At 37.3% G+C, this 23,626-nt stretch overlaps 1 protein-coding gene across 2 annotated transcripts; it reads left to right on the forward strand.

Annotated features, from left to right (window-relative positions):
• Positions 1-2,379: 2,379 nt before the first annotated feature.
• Positions 2,380-23,226, forward strand: anxa13 (annexin A13). 2 transcript variants are annotated; one of them, XM_067435106.1, is made up of 11 exons: positions 2,380-2,530; positions 5,807-5,882; positions 6,044-6,138; positions 7,930-8,097; positions 8,256-8,289; positions 16,253-16,332; positions 16,598-16,666; positions 16,979-17,080; positions 17,866-17,941; positions 20,027-20,139; positions 22,086-23,226. In XM_067435106.1, exons 1-11 carry the CDS (start codon positions 2,516-2,518, stop codon positions 22,203-22,205), a joined length of 948 nt encoding a protein of 315 aa, XP_067291207.1. In that variant the 5' UTR covers positions 2,380-2,515; the 3' UTR covers positions 22,206-23,226. The 2 variants fall into 2 exon arrangements, with proteins under 2 accessions (XP_067291207.1, XP_067291206.1); XM_067435105.1 differs by having other exon boundaries at positions 2,381-2,530; positions 7,927-8,097.
• Positions 23,227-23,626: the final 400 nt, after the last annotated feature.

Below are 23,626 nucleotides of genomic sequence, written 5' to 3' on the forward strand. Positions count from 1 at the left end.
ACTTTCAAAGTGAAATGGGTAAAGAATTGTGTTAATTCACCAGACTCAATTTGGTATTTTATCCCTCACAATATCTTTAAAAAAGTTGGAGGTCTTAATTTCCTTTTAACCTGTAACTTCTCTTCTTCTAAAGTACCTATAAAACTCTCTAAATTTCATGGACAAGCTCTTCTGGCATGGAAACTTTGTTTTGTTCACAATTTCTCCCCCCATAAAGTGAAGCTATGGAATAATGAGGACATCTTAGTTAAGAACAAGTCGATATTCCTTGAACATTGGCATGAAAAGGGTATTGATTATCTTTGTGATATCCTAGATCCTCAAGGGAATCTTTATTCTTATTATGATTTCATGTCCAAACATAATTTTCCTGTTGTACATAAAGAATTTCTCACAGTGGTTAAAGCTATACCGAAAGGACTTGGTCATTTAATGAGATGTCATTTAGCTTTTGATAAGATAGCTAAAATTGAACAAAATTTTCTGATAGAAGACAAGAGCATTCATGACCCAAAATGTAGTAATAAATCTATAAGAAATGTATTTCAGTTAAGAAAAAGAATCACCCCAAGAGGAAAATTTTTTTGGAACTCTTTAATTGATAAAATAAATTGGAAAAAGGCGTGGTTATTACCTTATAAATTTTGTATACCAAATAAAGTTAAAGAAATACACTTAAAAATTCTACATAACATTTACCCAACCAATGAGATTACTTCTAAATTTGGTAATGTTCATTTGAATTGTAAATTTTGTAATTCCAATACTGAGTCAGTAGATCATCTTTTCTTCAAATGCCCCTTTATCAAAGAATTCTGGTCTGATTTGTCAAAATTTCTTGCTTCTAATTCCAGTTTTGTCATTGATTTTACCATGTGCGATATAATTTGTTATTTTTCTCATTGCAATCATAGTATAGAGTACATTGGGAATGTATGTATCTTGATGGCAAAATACTATATTCATAAATGTAAATTTTCATCATTGATACCCAAATTGAATAATTACCTTTGTGACTTAAACTACTTAATTAAGACACTTAAAAAAATTAACACAAAAAAAAGTGTCAAACTTGTGGAACTATACAATGACTTGTTAGAAATGATATAACTTACTTATTGCCTCTGTAATTTATTTCTTTTTCTTTTTTTCTTTTTTTCTCTTCCCTTCCTTACCATTGTTCTACTTATAGTACCTTGTCATCCATTGTTGCTTGTTAAGATAATTGAATGTAATGTTTATTCATATCTGCAATAAAAAAAAAAAAAAAAAAAAAAAAAAAACGTGTCAATTCTATGCGACCACAAGCGCTGTGAATGGTCTGCCAGAACCCCTCCCTCAGGGGTTTACAACGTCCTCCCTCAACATGTGTAACTGCATGTCCACGTGGAAAAGGATGCAGAAGTGTAAATGAATATCGACGCAGAAATATAAATCAGCCTTTACAAGTCATTAGCTGTTTCCCAAATGACTTTTTCAGTGTTAACACACTACTTTTACTTAAAAACACTAGTGCACAAGTAGCCTATGCAATTTAGGACACCGAGTGAGGCAACAACACTGCCTAGGTAACGTGGATATGATGTCATTGAGAGGCGACGTAATAACACAGGCCGTAAGACTTAAAAATAGCTAATTAAAAAATGGATTGGAAACATTTAGGATGTAAATACACGCGTCAACAAAAGGTATATCATTGCTCTAGTGGTTTTTGGATAGCCTTTTAATCCAAAAATGTTACACATAGTGCCTTTAATTTATAAAGTTGGTTTAAATAAATAATTAAAGCACTTGAACGTGTCTGATTTCATAAGTCATCACTCTGAGAAGTAAGTGAAATGTTGATGATTGTGCAGTAGGGGGCGCCCAGCGCCCTTAAAGGGATACCCAAAAATGGAAATGTGATGTTGATCTGCTTACCCCCAGTGCATCCAAGATGCTCGTTACAAATATTCTTCAAAATATCTTCTTTTGTGTGCAGCAGAACAAAGAAACTGATACAAGTTTGGAAAAATTTGAGGGTGAGTAAATGATGACAGAATTTTCCTTTTTGGGTGAATTATCCTTTAATTTCTATAAACACATATTTATAAATACGTTATTGTATCTCCGTCCTAAGCAATTGTGTGTTTGTCGAATAAGTGTTTTAGGTTAGGTCACGCCGCACGCGTATTGTTGCTATGAGATGTTTTCTCAACTACTTCTTCCCAAAAAAAACGTCAGGATTGAGACATTTAAATGCTTATTTGTTAAATCAGAAATAATAATTATAATGTATGCAGAAAATTGCCAAATGTATAAATATATTATCTTGTTGTTGTTTTTTTTGTTTGTTAGTTTTTTCTTTAAAAATGCAGATGCGAAACCCTGCTGTCTCTCATAAGTAGCCTACGTTTGAAATCCATCCCGTTATTTCCATACGCGGTGACGTCACTTACCGAAACTCTTGCGCGTGTGGCCTGCAGTTCGGACAGCGGTCAGATCCTCTGATCATCCAACACCAGAAACTCTCACCATGGGAAACTGTCAAGTGAGTATTTCATTTATTTTTCCCCCTGCTAATTCACACTTTACATACGAGAGAGAGAGAGAGAGAGAGAGAGAGAGAGAGAGAGAGAGAGAGAGAGAGAGAGAGAGAGAGAGAGAGAGTAACGTTAGCAATTCCTGCGCCGAATTTGGCACGGGACTCGTCGCATAATACAATCTGTTTTAAAAAAGAAGGAAAGAAAAAAGAATACAGATACACAAGAATATAAGAATAAAGAAATCTGGGCTGTGCTACGTCGCTTTTGGTAAACGTCCTTATCGCGTTAAACTGTAATTATAATAACAGGCTAATCCACGAGTGTTTTATTGTTAAAAGTTATGTTCCTCTTTTCTAATATGTATTACGATTGTGTATGATAATATAGTAAAGGGAAGGAATATCAGGAGTATCAGAATCCGTTATGTGAATGAGTCAGAGGAAATGCTTTGGGAGGAGACTCGGGCAAACTCCGCTTCATATTCGCCTGTGCCGGGGCCTCTATCTAGGATTGCAGTGTGTTTGGACAGAGCATTCCTGAGTCGGCCTTTTGTTATATGGTGGAGACTGAGGGGAATAGTAGCACATTAAACCTCTTCAGTCACACACACACACACACACACACACACACACACACACACACACACACACACACACACACACACACACACACACACACACACACACACGCGTTTGTTTTTTGTATAGCCTATTGTGGGGACATTCCATAGGCGTAATGGTTTTTATACCGTACAAACCGTATTTTCTATCATTTTAACATGCCCCTAAACCTAGGCTACACATCACAGGAAACATTCTGCATTTTACTTTCTCAAAAAAAAAAAAACTCACCCTATGATTTATAAGCATTTTGAAAAGTGGGGATATTGGGTAATGTCCTCATAAGTCACCCTCTCCTGTAATACCCATGTCATACCCATGTCATTATACACATTTGTGTCCTGATGTCACAAAAACAAGCATACACACACACACACACACACACACACACACACACACACACACACACACACACACACACACACACACACACACACACACACACGGGTTATCTTTGTGGGTACTCTTTATCTGATTATTAGTTAACAAGATTATTTTTCTTATCCCATTGGCAGATAATTTTGCTTGTTTTAAACCAAAACTAATTTTGATTTCGTTTTCCAGACAACAATGAAAAATTGACTAATTTTGCTTATCTAGTAAATGCATCTTGATCTAAGATTTGTGAGATATTTAGACTGGAAACAAGACTAAATAAGCAGTTTAGTTTTATTAACTTGCTGTTTTGTGACATCTGGAGTTTGTTTTCTACTCAACAATCATCCATCTAATGTTACTGTTATTGTGTATTTGACTGGTTTGGGTGGGGACCACATTATTTATATTGCATAGTCATGTATGAAATACTGTGTTATTTAATTAGATGTTTCTAAGTAAATCATACAATTTAGTAAAATTACAGACAAGAGAGTGAAATGTACTTGAAACAAAGTATTGGAAAATAAACTTTAAATGACTACGTGGACATTACAGTGGGAGAGTTAAATTTACTTAATCTCTGTAACTTTTACATAACTTTATGTGAATTGTACTAAGATCTATAGGTGATATTTACTTAATTTTCCTATTGCACGTTTTTGCAAACAGATTTTTAGTACATTTTACTTTGTTTTTTCAGCACTGATTTATTTTATAGTTCTAATTTCTAAAAATAAATAAATAAACAAAACATGCTACTCTAATTTTTTAATATTATTTTATTTTGCATTTTTTAGACCATTGCAACAGTAATACATGTTTTAGGACTTTTGAATCTTTAAAATATTTAAGAAACGTTTTTTTTTCTTTAAAGTTGACAGTTGTCCCCACAGACCTTTGCTTTACACATTATTCTTAACAGCTGCAAAAATTGCTTCCATAAAGCGAAAACCTTTAGCAATAATAATCAGTTACATTGTATTTTTTTATATAAGAGGAGCAGTTGCAACATTCTCACATCTTGTATCAAATTTAAATGTTTAATCAATATTTAATGGTAACTGATTACTGGTGGACATATACATGTCCTCGACCAATAATAATGACTGTCTGTGTCTTAGCAAGCAAATTCACTGAATGCTGGATTAAAAGTCATGAACTGGCTTTTTTATACTGTTGTCTGAGGTCAACTTGTTTGTGGTTTTCACAATAAAAACATCATAGTGAATAAGTATAGGCTATTTTCTACCCTGGTTTTCTTGAAACAGTCGGTTTTAATACATCACCAAAGACAAACAATTATGATAGCGATGTACAAGTCCGATGTTTAAGTGATTATAGTTTGGTAACGTTAGCTTGTTGTAAGTCACCCACTACAGCTAACAAGGTGATAAGCCTGTGTGTGAATGTAGTTAATGTAGATTTACCGCTGTGTTGGGCTCAATGTTATATGGAGGAACTTTGAAGAAACACGATCATTTAATAACTAAATTACGTGTGGTGAACGTAGACCTATGATAAGCAGTCCAATCCACGCACGTCGCTCTGTTTTATGTCGGATGGGATCGCTAAAATATCTCCAAACCACTGAAGTTGAGCAAACTAACTTGTCAACGATATCTGTGTCCTCTAAGCTGGTCGTGAGCACTGAATTTTCTTCACTATTGCTCATTTTTCTCGCTCCACTTCACTCCGATCCTCCAAGCCTGTCAGCCACTGACTGTAAACAACAGCGCGAGCAGCACCCAGAAGCCCGGTCTGCAATACGCGCAGCATTACACATATTGCGTAAGCATTATATCGAGAATTTATCGAACTGTTGTTATTGTTTTATCGAGGAAAATTATATTGTGATAATTATCGTTATCGTTTTATCGCCTTATCAAACAAACACAATGATTTATCTGTCATGCACCTGCAATTAATTGGAATGTTATTTTTTATTACATGGCTCGAACGATCAGTGAATATAACCACAAACCGCAATTTCATTGCTCTCTGACATCACAGGGAAGCACATTCGCAGATATCTCGTTTGATGAGCCAGCTGTCAATAAAACCTTTTCTTTGACTAACAAGTTTTCAGCTCTGAAACTTAGAGGTCATTGTTTTATTTCAATGACCTTTAATATATCAAAAGCTCTAAAAAAAAAGTTGATTTCTCAATTCATCACCCCTTTAAGTGACCTAATTCATGTGATCTTCTAACACATATTGTAATTAACGGAATAGGATCAAACATGATGAACATTGGAACTGACTATCTTCTGTTTTATTCAAAAGCCAACAATTGTTCCTTATGAAGACTTCGATGTAGTTGCTGATATAAAGGCCATCCGCAAAGCCTGCAAAGGTTTAGGTGAGATGTTTATGCCAGTCTTATATTTTATTCAACATTTAGTATGTCTTTTAAATGCAATTACAATTTCCATGTAGTTATAGTTGATCTGCTATAGTTAGGCAGGCTATTTTCATAGCTGGTGGATAAATTTGAATGACATTTTCTTTTAAATTTTCAAGGAACTGATGAGAAAGCCATCATAAACATCCTAGCCAATCGATCTGCATATCAGAGACTGGAGATCAAAGAAGCATACTTTGAGAAATATGATGATGTGAGTATTCTGAAAATATCCTTTCATGTCTAAAATAAATAGTTCTTTAAAAAGAAAATGGCATTTGGACATTTTTTAAAAGGTTTTACATTCAAAAACATCATAATGGAAATGTAATAGGCTATTTTCTGCCTTGGTTTTGAGGCTCTCTCCTGAAAGCTGGGTTTTGATGGGCGTGCTGCACTGTAGACTTGGACGTCCACGGCTAGGATTGGATAAGATTTGCTTAGTTAATGAGCTTCTGCTCCCCTGTCAGTTCACGTGAGAGATTGCTTTGAAAGCGGCAACAGGAATGATTCTCTCACAGGGCTCACAAAATGTCTTTATCATAAAAAAAGACAATTATTTATCTCTCATCCACCCGCAATTGATTGGAATATAATTTTTTTATTACTTGGCCCGCCCAACTGTAGGATATAAGCCATAGACTGTAAAAAAATATGTACGTAGTATCCGTGACGTCACCCATTGGATTCCGATAAACCGCTCTGAAGCTTAAAGTAGGGGCGAGCTGGGCGTTGCCATCTTGTGAGTGGGAAATGGGCAAAAAGGCGGGATGTGCGCGGAGCTGAGGTGACGCAATGACTATAGATGGCAGATAAATGGCTATTCACTTGTAACCACGCCCTTAATTATGCAGAACTTTAAGGCTTTATATAACGTAAACGAATGAGTTATAAAAAAATTCACCCCCCTCACTGTTGTCATGAAGATCAAAATTAGCCTTATAGGCCAAAACCACAATTTGTACCAGGCTGTAAACATATATTTTTCTGCTGTAAAGTTGAGAATTTTAACATGGGGCTCAATGAGATTCTGCTCCCTTCTGGAGCCTGCCTCTAGTGGCCAGTTAAGGAATTACAGTTTACATTACTTCCTTATTGGCTTCAAGAGAGATCGCGGGAGGTTGCCGCTTGATATAAGCGCGAACCACACACACACGCGTGCGCACGTCCTTCAAATATCAAGTCAAGAGAGTGAACAACGCAAATCAAGAAAGGAATGTTATTTCACTATTTAAGATTCACCGGCCTGCCGATGGGCTTACGTTTTAGTAGTCCGACTGGAAAACACATAGCCCCGGGACATAGGGCTTTGCGAGCTCTGACTCATAACATTACATGTCCGAGTCAAAAAACATGTTTTTCTCACTTAAGTGTGTTGCATCATTCCTGTCGGATCCAATATAGAAGAAATAGCATTGTGTTTTAATCTAAATATGTCTGCAAATCCAGTCTCGACCTGTGTCTTGTTTAGAAAACGATTTTGCGGTACAATGAAGCAAACAAAGTGCAATGTCTTATGCACGAGCTGGATCTTCATTAAAAATGATCTCATTCCTAATATTAGAATCCGAAGGAAGCTTATGCTGGAACTGTGTTCTTTCGCAACCAGGCACAGTGCATATCTTGCTGTCTTCGGCATGTTTATTGCTCGGTAGTGCATATCTTGCTGTCTTGCATGTTTATTGCTCGGTAGTGCAACCCGTTTAGAGTCGGTGGGCGGGGCTACAGAAGCAGGCGTACATATTTATTTGTTGAGGCGGCGTTTTTGCATTTTATGACGTCAATGAGCGACACATTCTGAGATCTGTCGTTTGCTGAGCCTGGATTCAATACAAGCTTTTCTTTGACTAATAAGGACATTTTCAGCCTCAGAACTTACAGGATATTCTTATATCACAATTACCTGTTGTATAGCAAAGGCTCAAGGAAAAGTTGATTTCTCAAGTCATCACCGCTTTAAGAATAAAGATCATGCACTCAAAGGTTTATGTTTTCTATTAAGGAGTTGGTGGAGGTTTTGAAGAGCGAGCTGACTGGTAACTTTGAGAATGCCATCCTTGCCATGTTGGATCCTCCTCACGTGTTTGCTGTTAAAGAGCTCAGGAAGGCCATGAAGGGCGCTGGCACAGACGAGGATGTCCTGGTGGAGATTCTGTGCACTGCTACCAACGCTGTATGTCAAGTTGTTTTTGAATCGAAAGCCTCTGCAATTTCCTGTTTTTGTCACTGTTCTCAAAAACAGGCAAACATGTTTGTCTATTAATAACTGTTTTCAGTTAAATAGATTTAAAAATGAAAATTAGTCATTTACTACTTTTTGTTTTCTAACAGGATATTGCCACTTACAGAGAGACCTACACCCAGGGTAAGAATGACTCAAACAATATGCATTCAACACTGTACAAAAGTAAGTTGTTAAGAACTTAAAGAAGCCCTATTATTCTTTGTTGAATATTATCTTCTGTGCAGTGTGTAATATAACTGCTTGTGAATGTAAAAGGTCTGCAAAGTTAATAGATCAAAGTGCAGGATAAGTACATTTGTTATCTCCTAAATTAAAGAATTGATTCTTATCTGCTGAAACGAGTAATCAGCAATTCCAGTCTCACTTCCTGTTAGATTCCCTGCCCGAGCCCGAACCTGACCCAAACTGACCTGCGGGCCGGGCCGAGATTTCCCAGCACTATCCTCGGGCCGGGTCGGTACGGGCCCTTGATCAAGCGTTTGTGTTTTTTTAATCATTACATTATTAGTCTAATTGGATGGGCAGAAAGCTATGCCATAATCAGAAATAATATATATTTTTAGCAAAGTAAGAACTAATACTACAACTAAGAAACAAATGTGTAGGCTACAAAGTTGCGCAAGTCAGGATTAGAGAAAAAAATATGTGTTAAATTTACAGCACATGCAGTGATGGATTAAAATGAACATACAATTTATACAAAACGAAATAAATGCTTTCTACAAAACAAAACTTAATATTAAACTAAATATAACCATCATTTCTGACCCACTCGCATCTTTGAACTTATAATCGGATATAATGTAAAAATACTATTATAATATTTAAACATACATATATATATATGCTGGTGTTTGATGTGTATATATATATATATATATATATATATATAAACATTGTTAAAGGAGTACTTCAGCGCTGGGAAGATGAATCTGTATTTAAACTGGGTCCTCAATGTAGTAGAAATGTGAAATTATTTTTTAATTTGGTGCCTTCTAGACTGAGAAAAGACAAAAAATGTATTTTTGTCTCATGGGGATGAAAGACTACAATTCCCAGAATGCTTCGCTGCCCTGTGAGGCCATTCCCAAAGCCACCAACTTGATTACAGTGACTTCGTTAGAGAAGACACTACAATTAAAAACTGAACGTGTCTGTTCAATATAATGAGTGAGTCATCGCGCGAGTATCACAGCACTGAGCACTAACTGCAGGAGTGAAAAAAATGAGCTGATGAGGTCTCATGATGAGAGCTGAGGTAATCGCGACTACACTCACAGCATACATTCACAACGCGAGTTCAGTCTGGCACGCATTTCAGTTCATGCCTTTGCAAGCTTAACTTTCATAGAAATTAATTTGAGAAGTTAGAAGACTTACATTGCTCACCATAGCTCCGTTTAAATGAGTGCCTGTAGCTGCAAGCTGAGCTCTCCCTGCGAGCTGAGGCCATCCTTAAAAATATTCTTGTTTGCCGTAACCCGACCGACCATGTCAATTTAGGGCCGACTCAATTTTTTATTTTTTTCCCCTTTTAGTCCGACCGACTTGCCGGTTGTAAATTGGCTTTAAGACCGACCAATTTCTTTTTTTACTTTTCAAACAACTAATACAACAGTAATAAAATAATATGAATTATATTTTAGTAAGTATTATAAATGTATAAATTGCCTGGGCCATACAAACGAAGGCTACGTTCTTTCGTTTATAGAAAAACCCGTGACGTCATCTATGTTTACACTATGGTTAACGGATGTCACACTATGGCCTGCACGTGCGTTCGTTCCGGCTCGGCTCATACTCTCATTCACTGTGATGTTAGACTGTTAAAGCCCTGTCGGAGATTTCGCCGCATTGTGTGACAGGAGTCAGGACCATGGACACGTTACACACACCAGGCAAGTGCACTGCAGAGGGGAGGGCTTTGAGCCACTGCCCTTTTTGAAAATGAATCAAAAGTGCCCCTCTCAACATTCATCATTACTATATTGTGGCGAATAAAACAGATTTTGAATTATAATTAATATAACAACGTGTACAAAACAGTAACAAATGGCGGAAAAGCCGTTTATCTTGTCTCTGTCAGTCTGAAATGTCGTTGTCATAACGCGTTGCTATGGGTAGCGTGTGTTCTGCTCGACCCCAGCGCGTGGTGGGAGCGGCGGGACTGGTTGTAACTTGAAAAATAATGCTTTATGTATGGTTCTGTCGATGGATACACGTGCACTACAACAGCGATAATAAAAGAAAACGTGGGCAAAACAGTCTATCTTTGTAAACTGTGTTCAATGCTTGCGAGTGCTGCCGTATGAGTATGACCAGTCATTTTCCCCATCATCACTCAGTATATTCGCCAGAAGACGCGAATGAGAACCCTCTGCAGTGAGAGAAGATCTGTCTCTGTGCGCAGCGCGCGCACGTCTCACAGCGCGCAAATATTGAGTTCTTTCAAGTCTTGCGTTTGAACGGATAAACTCACACAAAAAGTATGTCAACATGTCGATCTTGATGAGTATCCATCAGACAGTCTGTAAGTTATATGCCTTAAGAGAACTTTATACAGTTGAGAAAGACGATGCATATCTCTGTATTAGGTCTTAAAGGGGCAGTAGCCTTTACTGCTGTCTGTCAAACAAAAGATAAGGACTCACTCACTGCTCTTGATTGAATAGCTGGTTATAGCTACTTAATTAATTGAATTCATAAAAACAACTTTTTGCTTTTTAATATTCAAATGCACTAGTCTATATCACCAGATGCGTTGGTCTGGCAAGAAGTGCAAGCCACTTCAGAGACACAGATAGCTGCGTGTTCTGAGTTAACACAATCGACCGTAAAAATAAGAAACATATCACGGGAAAATACTAAAACGGGAAGACAGCGGGAAAAGAGCTAAAATACATGAGAAACCCGGAAAAAAGGGAGGGTTGACAGCTTTGAGTCAATGACAGCTAGCTGGTGGTTGGACCCTTTTCTTAAAGAATGCACCTGAAATTTATGCAATAAACATGTTTTTGACAAATATTTCAATTTGTTTGTGGTCTATATAGCCTGCAATTAGCCTACACGCCCGAAGGCACGGCTTGAAGACCCAGTCAGTGATGTCACGATATGCCAATTTGTTTGAATTCATACCTACGTAATCACCATCACCAAAAATGTACTTTTTTTTTTGTATTAAAATTTGAAAAAAAAAAATATAGACCTACCTACCGACCCTTTTTTAATTTTTTTTTACTGTTACTGCAAACCAAAATATTTTTAAGGATGGCCTGAGTGTAATCTCCCATCCCCCATGCGCAGATTCAAAACATGCGGAAATGGCTGCCTCTGCTGGCTGTAGTCTTTAGCCTTTGGCCAAACATTCCTCCAATGACGCAAATATCGTCAATTTGCATCATAGGAGGAATTTTTCCAGAAATAAAATGCATAAATCTCTTGTCTCAGGGGGATGTGAGGGGGGAAAGCACAATCATTTGAATATACTCCAGGGTTTCTACTGATACAAAGCCATATGCTAATCGCTGAAGTAACCCTTTAAATGGTTAGAACAAGTATAGTAAGTTACAGAGAAATGTCATTTCTGAGCTGGATATGAGTGAACATTAATTTACCGGTAAGCAGTTCATGAGCGAGCGCCTGCGGATTATTGAGCCAAGTCAAGTCAACTTTTATTTATATAGCGCTTTTATAATGACGATTGTTTCAAAGCAGCTTCACAGTGTTAGGAAAATATAGCAACAAAATTTGATTCGGCTGTACAGTTGCTCTGGAGAAAACGGCGATGTTATCAGCTCATTTCAATTTATCAGTGTTAGTTTTAACACGAGTCACACTGGTCCATTTGTTCCTTACAGGCTTGTTCTTGTCAGAACGGCAACGTATTAAAAAATGGTCAGGTTTAAATCGGGATCGGGCTCATTATTACAGTTAATGTATCGGGCCGGGCCAAGCTCGGACACAACGTGCACAGGCTCAGGTTGGGTCGGGCTTGATTTTTTGAGTCCGATCTAAGCTCTACTTCCTGTTACATCCTATGTAACAATGTAGCAAAGCTACGTAATTTCAGCCTATGGTCTTCATTAACTGCCCACCCTGAGATGAAGTACTGGAAGAGTTTTGTTCATGTTGTTGTCATGTCAAGAATATGCTGTTTTTAGCGTTAAGAATCCAACTTGCATGCACTTCAAAAGACTGAGGAAGCCTCTGGAGCTGAAATTCAGTTATGGTAATAGCTGTTTCGTTCCCAATCACAACAGACAAAAGGCTTGCAGAAAGGAGGGGCTTAGAGAGCTGCGTCTTAAATTGCATACTTTCTGAGTACATACTGCATTTGAATTTTACCACTATCACGCGACCGACCAGCATCAGTTGCATCGCTTCATTATCCGTTTCCATAAATCCTACTGGTTTTCCAGAACTATGTATTCAGATATACTACTATGTTGGCTTAGCCTACTGTTTTTTGCTTACTATATAGTAGGGTAATATTTGATTTTGGATGCAGCATGACTCAGCATGAACAAACTGTTTCAGACTCTTTGAGAAATAAGGTGATGTCCAGTGAGTTATCCGAAAATTAACATGTTTTTTTTTTTTACTTGGATGCATGTAAACCTATTATAGGACACCTTTAAAACAAAATTAAGAACCTTTACATTTTTAGGTTAAAAGGTTTAAATTTAGGTTTAAATTTTAATTTTATTCTCCAATTTGTTCTATTACTAAATGCAAAATGCCAATTCAGCCAAAATATTTAATTCAGATTTTTTGTTCTGCCAATTATCTATTAGGATACTGTATGTGAAGTTAAATATGCAATGTTTGATTCTGAAGGCCATTTCTAACACAACATATGACTAATAAGAATTAAAAAACAAGTCAGCAAACTGCATAATGCAGCCCAAGCTGCATAATGCATGCAATACATGCTGGGAACTGGGAATGTTTTGTTTAGACATCAGTGTTTGACTATTTGGGACAACATTTAGGAGAATTCTGTTCGTCTAACATAAGCTTTTATGTAGTTTCAAGAAATCTTAACGACTCAAAAAGTCCGCTAAACTAGAAAATCATCACAGTTGCTGTACTTGGCCTTGGTGGGTGGTGGGTTTCAAGACGTAACGTCTCCATTCCCTCCTTCAGGGAACGAGGGTTACATATGTAACTGTGACGATCCCTTTCAGTCGGTCACGTTCAACGTCACACCGAGGCATGTCAGATGGGATACAACACCGGTCAGAGATTGGGAACCTTACCGTGGAAAATACACATATGAAACTGCCGTAGGAATCACAACATATGGGACCCAGCCTAGTTAGGCCTGCCATCAGATGATCAGCCACGTCAGACTGCCGAGGGTGACGGAGGAACTCGACAGAGTTCACAAAATGAGGGACTCTACTGGAGCAATAAGTGCACTTATTTGGTCCTTAAAAGGGGAATGGTGCTGCAAGCCAACCTTGGGCACAAATCAGGGCCAGGGCCTCAGAATAACGTGAGAGTTAGCCAAAAAAACCATCTGGACGCTGGTGCTATAGGTTGCCTCGTCTCTGAGAAAGCAGGTCCTTCCTCAGTGGAATGTGCCAGGAGTACTAGTGTTGAGAACCAGGTCTGGTTGGGCCAATAACGCCCGTTTCACACATACTCCGTCTGCAGTGCGTGTGCGGTGCGTGTTGCGTTGCGTGTGCGTTGCAGGAGCCCCACACCCTGTAGTCCTTTCACATATGCTGCGTTTGCAGTCCGCAACTGATCCGCTTTTACATACCACAAACACAGCATTTATTAATGATTTTTTTTATTTAAAATCCAGAAGTTGTTACTGATCTTGGCTCATCAGAATTGCAATTCTCTTTGTTTAATCTTTCTGAGTAGACAGGTTAACGTAGGCTACAAGCCTACATTTAAACAAATTTGTTTCAATTCATTAATTCATATTTATATATTAATATACTTTAGATTTAGCTCACACAAAAGGCAAAACATTTAAACATAGGTTATAGCCTAAAATCATAAACATTTTAAATTAGAAACTTAGAATAGGCTATTCAAAAACAGCCGACTCTCGTCTTTTCTTTCGTTTTTAAACCCTTTGAAAAGAAATCCTGCAGGTCAAAAATAACTTTGCATTTCACCTCCAAGAAAGTACGAGTGCTCTCCATTATGGCACATTTTTTACCTAAATGCCAGGTAAGGTGTCGTTTTGTTGCTTTACTTGAGAAAAAAAGGCATGTGTTGACTTTGAAACAAGAGTATATTTTAAATGATATGCATCCGTGTTGAAATTACTAGATTTTCACATCAGTACATGTTTATTTTAATGCGAACAATGTTCTATCACTTTAATGCAGCAACACAACGCAGCGCAGCGCAGCAAAAAATAGACTCGGTACGAAAACGATCCGTGCACTGCTGCAGACGCAACGCACCTGGAACGGACTGACGGACTGCATCCGCGTGCAGTGTGAAAGATGTCATCCGTTAACATGGGTACGGAAAAAAATACGCAACGCACACGCACTGCAGACGGAGGATGTGTGAAACGGGCGTTAGGTGCAACTTGCAAGACCTGCTTCTTGTCCTCCCTGACTTTGCACAGTGTCTGTGCAAGAAGGCTCACTGCGGGAAATGCATACTTGCATAGGCCCAGGGCCAGCTGTGTGCCAGTGTGTCTGTTCTTAGATCCCCTCGGTCCGACAGTAAAACAACTGGAAATGAAATGTGTCCGGAGTGGACAACAGATCTACCTGTGCGTCCTGAAGTGCCTCTAAATCAGCTGGACCGCCTGGCTATGGAGTCTCCACTCAATTGAAGAAGAAGCACTTGCTGTCGTGAAAGCTTGTCAGCTGCACAATTAAACAGGTCCATTATGTGAGTGGCACGAAGCAACCTCAGATGCTTCTGACTACATAGGAGGAGATGGCAGACAAGTTGTGACATAAGGCGTGTACACCAATGTGCATTGGTTAATTTAGTTTACACTCAAAGGTGATTGGGCTCCCTGACGTAAACCTAATATGTTGTGAGGTCGACGTAACATTGAACGTGACTGACTGAAAGGGAAGTGTAGTTTTATTTTTATTTTTTTACTACAGTTAAAGGAAGTGTATGTAATATTGTGGCCAAAACTGGTACTGCAATCACTTTCAAATTACTGTAGAGCAGTGTACCCCTCTCCCCCTCCCCCCTGACTGGTTGTCAGATAGGCTGCAGGATCAGCAGGAACATTTATAGCTGCAGCTGTGGTTACTAAAGCAGAGCTGGCAACCCGGATGCCGAAACACTACTGACTTTGTGATTGGTAGATAGGTGGAGGGTGGAGCTTCAGGCCCAAACACAACATGACAACATCAACATCAGTTGAGGGCTGCAACAACAACTTTTAAATGACAATATCCTGGCCGGACTACTGTGTCGGTGATATTAGTATTTGAAATTAACATGATTTCTTAAATTCTAGTGACATATGAGGACCATTTGAAGATTAATTGAAAAATATTTCTTACATACAGTTCCTTTAATTCTCTGAAATACTTAAATGCAAAGAATTTTAGTTACATCCTCTTTAAAAGCTAGATTTTAAACTGTTCAAAAATCAAAATAAATTTTATTTTGCCTATAAAAACAGAATATTGCTAGCCTAGAAATCTAGCGGCAGCAAATTTAATTTGCAGCCAGGGTAGTCTAGCAACTGTCCATTGGCCTGCGACCTGCAAAAACCAAACTCTGGTCAGGCCAATCACATCGTGAATAGAGTCGGTGGGCGGGCTTAACATAATGACAGCAGAGTTGCAGCAGTTCCGGGTGCTACTTAAAAACAAAGAAGCTGGCAAACAGCGGTCTTTCGAATCAGTATTCAATGTAAAATTGTGCCATAATAACAGTTTTGTCGTCGACCAGATTTTAGATTCATGATATTTCAAATAATTTAGTAAAGAATCAAGACACGACAGGTGAAAAATTCTAAAAGACTTATCTGTGAATTGAATATTGTTGAGACGGGAAAATATGTTTTTCTTCATTTTGAACAGTTTTTCCATTGTTTTATCAAATTAAACAAACAAGTGTATGTTTTTGTCTACAGTGCATGACAGGGATTTGGAGGCAGACATTGAAGGAGACACCAGTGGGGATGTTAGGCGACTACTAACATTTCTTCTCCAGGTAAATCCTCTTCATTCTCAATCAAAATGGTTGCTTACATCTTACAAAATGACTACACTGCAGTCCTTGGCGACATTAAGCGCTCACTTTCGGCTTGTTTAGTACCCCTCCCTTTTTCTCCTGTCCCTGTAGAGCACTGGAGCTTGGCAGGGGTTCAAAATCAGATCCCCTTTCATTAGATAAGTAGAGGCAGGATTCAATGATGTGACTCAGATTGGATTTCACTCTCTCGGTCAAGGGCGTCAAAATACTTTCTCTCTTGTAGGGTAACCGAGATGAGAGCTACGAGGTGGATGAAGTACTGGCAGAGCAAGATGCCGTCTCACTGTTTGAAGTAGGAGACATTCAACACAATCTCACTTTATAGATATTCACATGTCAAGCTTGGTTCTAGCACATGTCTGCAAACAGTATAATTGTGTGGACAGCATTTAAAATATGTTTTATGGTTTAAAAATCATTTGAGAGTAATAGATTTAAATGGATTTACACTACTGTTCAAAAGTTTGGCATCAGTAAGATATTTTATTGTTTTTAAAGTCTCTTATGCTCACTAAGTCTGCATTTATGTCAACATAATGATATTATTTAGTCCCACGTCCAGTTTTATTCTAGTGTATTAATATATGTTTTAATTATCTGTAAGGCTGGAGAGGGCAGCTTTGGCACAGATGAGTCTACTTTCAGCTTTATTCTGGCCACCAGGAACTACTTACAACTGCAGGCCACATTCAAAGCCTATGAAGCCGTGAGTTTATTCTTTTCTATGAGCTTAAAGGTATAGTTCACCCTAAAATAAAAATTAAGTCATCATTTACCCACTCTGGTGTTGTTCTAATGCTCTTTGCTCTTCTTTCTTTTTCGGACCACAAGAATAAAAACGTCCAGATTGACCATATGCTGACAGTGAATAGCGACTAGCATCAAGCTTTTTTTTTAAAAGATGCGAACGTATAACACAGAATAATCCCATGTGACACGTGCCGTGTATCCCAAGTGTTCTAGGAGTATATGATGTTTTAGTAAAAGCAAAAAGCACATAAATTGTGAGAAATCTGGATTAATAAAAACTTTACGAAATAAAATCTATGTACTTTCTTCTCTGAGGTGAATATATTCGTTATCATGTTCACAACTGTCAACTCATTCTGACTTTCATTGTTCTGAAGTTCAGGTCTGGAGATATTCAATTAAGTGAAGAAAATACAGAGATACTTTTTTTGTGGGATTTCTAGTAAACTCGATATACTACATGTTGCATGGGATCATTTTGTGATACTTTTGCATCTTGATGCTGCTCGCCATTCACTGCCATTATATGGACAAGCTCGAGCAGTACATTTTTTTTCTCCTTTTTTGGTATGAAAAAGAAGGACATACATCATTAGAACAACACCAGGGTGAGTAAATGATGACTTCATTTTCATTTTAGGGTGAACTATCCCTTTAAGGTAGTAAATTACAATAAAAAGTACAAGTTATCTTGTAATATCCCTGGATTACTTTTAAATTGTACTTCATGTTCTCCAAAAGATTTCCGGAACAGAGATTTTGGATGCAATTGATAAGGAAACCTCTGGAACTCTGAAGGACTGCTACATCACACTTGGTTTGTATTGTTAACACTGGCCTTGTTCAAACAGGCAGCAAATTCATATTTTCTTTTGGCATATCCGATTAGTTTTTTTTATAGTATGAGCTTTATTAGATTTATAGAAGAATTTACATGACATCCCATTCTGATTTTGAAACGGAAAATTGTAAAGTAAAATTTTTGACAAAGTTAATGTAACATCACACAATATCCTGTAGTCAGTAGTGTGTCTAAATACACACAATTGGAAGTCAAAATTGACTTAAAGTCACCATGAAATCAAAACTGACAGTTCTTTTTTTATGGAATGTTGCAGTATTTATTGTAAATGATATATCCATGCAAATCAGTATTTTTCATATGCCCTCATAATTTTGAATCAAAAAAAGTTACCCTCCCTCTTGCAACAGCATCTCTTCTTGATGACAGGGTTTTCAGTCACGAGGGTGGGACAACCTGTCACTCACATGAGACCACAACAATAGCAAGAAATATAGCAAGATATACGTCACAATTGGCAAGAAAAGACTATCGCAACTTCTGTTTCATGCCGACTTTGAAGGCCCTGATATGCTTGAAGCAAAATCGAAGAAAGAACTTGAACTTGTGATGTCATTTTGAACAAAATCAGGTCAAAGTGAAGTTCGTTTTTGTTCATTTTTGGGGTTTCGAAACAGCTTTTTTTCCTAGATAAGTTTGCTCCAGCTGGTAAACACCTATGGACTACCATTGGTCCGTGGCGATGATGTTATTAATAGGTGTGGCTCTGAGGCTCTGCCTTCTTTTTGGACTCCGGTTCATTTCTTCTGTTCAGGCCATTGAGGTCAGACGTCTACGAGTAAAAACATGAATACACCAGCGAGTCGCTTTATAGTAAAAAATTAAGTTGTAATTCTAATTAAAAGACAGTTTTTTATGTTTAATACTGTATAGCTGCTTGCTTTTAAACAATTTGTTGTAAAAAAAAAAAGTGCTATATAAATAAATGTGATGTGACTTAACTGGAGTACTGAATTGCAGAGCTAATGCAAACATGTCCACATCGCTATGATCAGATGCTTTCTTAACTCCTGTTTTCTCACCGCTGTGATTTTCATTCTCATCAATGTGGGGGCGTCATTGAGATGTTCGCTAACATTATATCACATACTGCAAAGTAAATACACTTATTTTTACCCCTAAGCGAAGAACGAAAAAGAACTGTGCCGTGAACATATCAGAGCCTTAAAGGGTTAGTTCATCCAAAGAAATTTCATTCTGTCATTAATTAATCATTCTCATATTGTTCCAAACCCAAGACCTTCGATCATCTTCAGAACACAAATTGATTTTTTTTCCCCCATAAAATATGAGAGCTTTCTGAATCATCCATAGGCAGCAACGTCATTGGAACTTTCAAGGCCCAGAAAGTTAGTAAAAACATTGTTAAAATAGTCCATGTGACTCCATGGGTTCAACCTTAATTTTATGAAGCAAAGAGAATACTTTTTGTGCTCAAAAACAAACAAAAATAACGACTTTATTCCACAATCTCTTCTCTTCAACACCATTCTCCTACGCTGCTGACGTAGTAAATACTTTGCAGCACTTCTGAGTTCTAGATCAGAACGCCGGCTTACCATTGGCTGGTAATATTCATGTGAGCACCACGTGCGTGTGATGCTAACGCAGGAGATGGTGAGACGCCGGTCTGACATAGAATTCACAAGCGCTGCACTGTATTTACACTACCTGTCTTACAATAACTGTCTTTACTACCTTTCTGGGCCTTGAAAGGTGCAATGAGGTTTCTGCCTATGAAGGAGTCAGAAAGCTCTCTGATTTCATTAAACATATCTTAATTTGTGTTCCGAAGATAAACAAAGATCTTACGGGTTTGGAACGACATGAGGGTGAGGAATTAATGACAGAATTTTCATTTTTGGGTGAACTAACCCTTTAAGTCAAACACGCGAGATTGGGGAGAGTGTGAACAAAGCCAAACTGCCATGTTAAAATACTACAATACTAGTGTTTCCAGCTTTGATTATTTATATAGTAATAGTACAGTTAGGTAATGCTACATTGCTAACTGGTTATCACTTTCTATCTAACCCATAGTGAGGTGTGCTAAGAACCCTCAGCTGTTCTTTGCCCGGAGGCTGAACGCCGCTATGAAAGGTGCCGGAACTGATGAAGATACTCTCATTCGCATCATTGTGTGTCGCTCAGAGGTATAATTTCATTCCTCATTTTAGTATGGTTATCGCCCGTTCAAAACAAGAAAAATAACTATAACCATATCTATATGTGTTCACACACCAATGCACAATATTTTTCTGTTTATTCTAAGCACATGTTGCAGTTTTGTTGTCTGTCACATTAAATGCTCAAGCTTTTAAAAGGAAGATGAATTCAGATTGCCAGGCATTGGTTTTATCGTTCATCAGCTGGAAAAAAAACAAAACATGTTTCAACTATATCTGTGCTGTTATTATAGTTGTGGTATGGACTTTGCTATTCTTTTATACCGTATTTATAATGATTTTTAGAACTATAACTTTATTGTTATCCTTAAAGTTATTGCCTTGGTGTGAATGGTCCTTTAGGGTATAAAAGCAATAGTACTATCAGTATTACTAGTTATTTTGGTTAGGTTTAGAATGAAAAACCAGAGTGTTGTGTGCTGTACACCTGCACAGAATTTATTAAAGGGGACATATTATCCAAAATTCACTTTTATAATGTTTTTGAACACAGATGTGTGTCCACAGTTTGTGTAATCATCCAGCCTATAATGGTAAAAATCCACTTCTTTTTTTATAATCCCCATTAAATTATAAACAGTCTCTCCAAATGGTTTCTGATTTCCCATACTCTTAAGCCATTACTGGTGAAATGATTAGATTAACATGACAGTACATGCTAGCCTGGCTCCGCCCTCCTACGTAGTTCCGCTCAGTTTCTATTTTTCTTCAGTACTTTGGCTGGGACTGCGGTGTATTCTTAGGTTTTCTCCGAACAAATTTTTACTGGTCCAATCAGCAAACAGAGGGAGCGGCTGAGAACGATGACGTTGATGTCGTGCGCTAGTTTGAGTTGTAGTTCAGTAATGGCGGCGGAGAAAGATGCGAACAAAACCATTCATTCCGTTGTGACACCGCTGCCGAATATCCAGAAGTTAAAGTCGAAGCAAGAACAATCTATGCTGGAGTTTATTGTGGCCATGGTGTTGTGGCTATGGGTGTATTATTGTTGCATTATTCCAAACAAATATATTGTTATCCACAAATAAACGTAGAGTGATTCACAAAAAATAAATAATTTCACAAATCAATAGAATGAGATCCACAAATATATGTAGGAGTATCACAAAAATCAATTAGATTCACAAATAAATACAATGACATTTGTGAATAACAAAAAAATCTGCATTTATTTTTATGTCACAAACACAAAACTCTGCCTTGCAGAAGTTGCATTCATTTGTGAATCGCTTCCTGTGCATTTGTGGATCTCTTGCACATTTGTAAATCGCGTGGATTTTGAAACATTTCTAGCGCCTTGACTCAAACAAATCCACAAATAGGTAGACTCCACCCACCGTCTACTTAAGCCAGTCAGATAATGGCCATATCGTGCTGACCAATCTTAGCACTTTCTTGCTCCAACCAATCACATTTTGGCCAGTGCCTCTGAAAAACAGAGTTAGCATCGAAAATACATTTTGGTCCAAAAATCACAAAAACTACGACTTTATTTAGCATTGTCTTCTCTTTTGTTTTCAATCCTCAAATAAAGATTCAAACGGTTATGAATCAGTGAACTGATTCATGATTCGGATCGCCATTTTCAAGTGATTTCAGCAGTTTGACACGCGATCCGAATAATGAATCAATCCGCTGGTATTTTACTATTGGTTCTATTATCAAACTGGAAATAGAAGGTCAGGCGCATTGCATTGTTGGATTGCATGTACAAATATAGCAGGTATCCCAGATATTTCATGCATGCATTTACATAGTGTGGACAGTATATAGCAAATACTATGATATGTATATAATATGCTAAAAGCTATTCTGATCATAGACATTGATATTGCTTGAAGTACACTGTGTTGTAACAGACTTTAGAACGTCTCACAAAACAACCTGTAATGAACACTCTTTTGTTTGAGCAGATTGATCTGGAGACCATTAAGGACATGTACCTGGAGAAATATGATGTGTCTCTGAAAGACGCCATCAGCTCAGAATGTGGTGGAGATTTCAAGCGCCTCCTGCTGGCCATCCTTCACTGAGCGAAGCACAATCAGACCCCAGTGCTTATCATGGACCAAGGAAGCTTTCATTATAGTCCCAATCAAGGCAAACTAACATGACTTGTTTTCTGTCTTAGTCTACAAACAAATTTTTATAATGCTTAGTTTAAAGGTGGAAAAGTAGGGACAAAACCTTCAAATACAATATATTTAATATTAATGTTTTATTACACTGTGCAAATATATATGCCTGTATAAATTATGAAGATACATAACACCACTTGAGCTGTCCTCATAAACAGAAACATGCATTTCTGTCCATTTTCTGTGACATTTCTTGTTCTTAAAACTAAATTAGCCAGTTGATTTTGTTTAAGTGGAACCCTGTGGTTTCCTCAAGGATTAGATAACGTTGTTAGTCTACATTATTATAATTATTATGAGTTGAGTAAGAACATTAATGATACAAGACCAGCAATCAAATAGCAGTTGTCAGATCATTTTCCTGCCAGTATTTCGCTCTACAAAAACCTCACCGTTTTACTAACGGCTTCAAATTGTGCATGACAATGTGAATTCTGAATATGTGTGTATGTCTTCATGAAGCATGCAGAGAAACAGTACAATTATAATGTGACATTTTTGGTCAGCAAAATTATTTATGGAACTTCTATGCAGCTAATATGTCAACCTGTGGTAAAATATCTGCATTATTGAAGTGACAGTTTTACTCACCTGATCATCCATAATGTTGTAACTAACACAAGACTAAAGTATTTATATTATTTAGATGGAATATTTTAATATAACTTACACTATATTTTAATATATCTTTAACACAAGAATAAAGGCAGAGTTGTGCTTTTTTTCCCCAAAAATATTTTTTATCTGATTAAGAACATTCAATATAAAGGCCCATGTGTCCATTCAAATAAATGCAGGGCTAACTATTTGAGAAAGACTAGTATAGAACTTACACTAGTATCTTCTGTATTAACACAATTGTATTTCATTCTATAAAATAATTAACTGAATAAAATAAAGCTGTTCAAAGCACGTACCCTGGAGTATCTTGCAAATTTACTGGAGGACTAGCAATATTCTATCATTTACTCTTCACTTTCTTCTACTCTTTACTCGTTTGTAGCACTTTTATTAGATGCATGAAAGAACAGTAACAACAATTGTCATAGCATGAAAATAAAATAATACGCCAGTCTTTCAGTCCAGATTAAATGCCAAGTTCTTAAAAGCATAGTTCACCCAAAAATGAAAATTAGCAAATGATTTTCTCACCCTCAAGTCATCCTATGTGTAAATGACTTTCTTCTTTCAGATTCAGACGAATACAATTGGAGTTATATTTAAAAATGTCCTGGCTCTTCCAAGTTTTTATAATGGCAGATTGGCTGTTTCTTTTAATAAAAGCCTTCTAACGCAAAGTGATGCATTTGTGTAAT

This window comes from Pseudorasbora parva, chromosome 24, assembly GCF_024679245.1.
Source record: "Pseudorasbora parva isolate DD20220531a chromosome 24, ASM2467924v1, whole genome shotgun sequence".
NCBI lineage: Eukaryota > Metazoa > Chordata > Actinopteri > Cypriniformes > Gobionidae > Pseudorasbora > Pseudorasbora parva.

Bases quoted from the DNA above. Each gene is read 5' to 3' on its own strand.
- anxa13 (XM_067435105.1), top strand. The intron at 5,883-6,043 runs GTGAGATGTTTA...TAAATTTTCAAG, and splicing joins CAAAGCCTGCAAAGGTTTAG to GAACTGATGAGAAAGCCATC. The intron at 17,081-17,865 runs GTGAGTTTATTC...GTTCTCCAAAAG, and splicing joins CATTCAAAGCCTATGAAGCC to ATTTCCGGAACAGAGATTTT.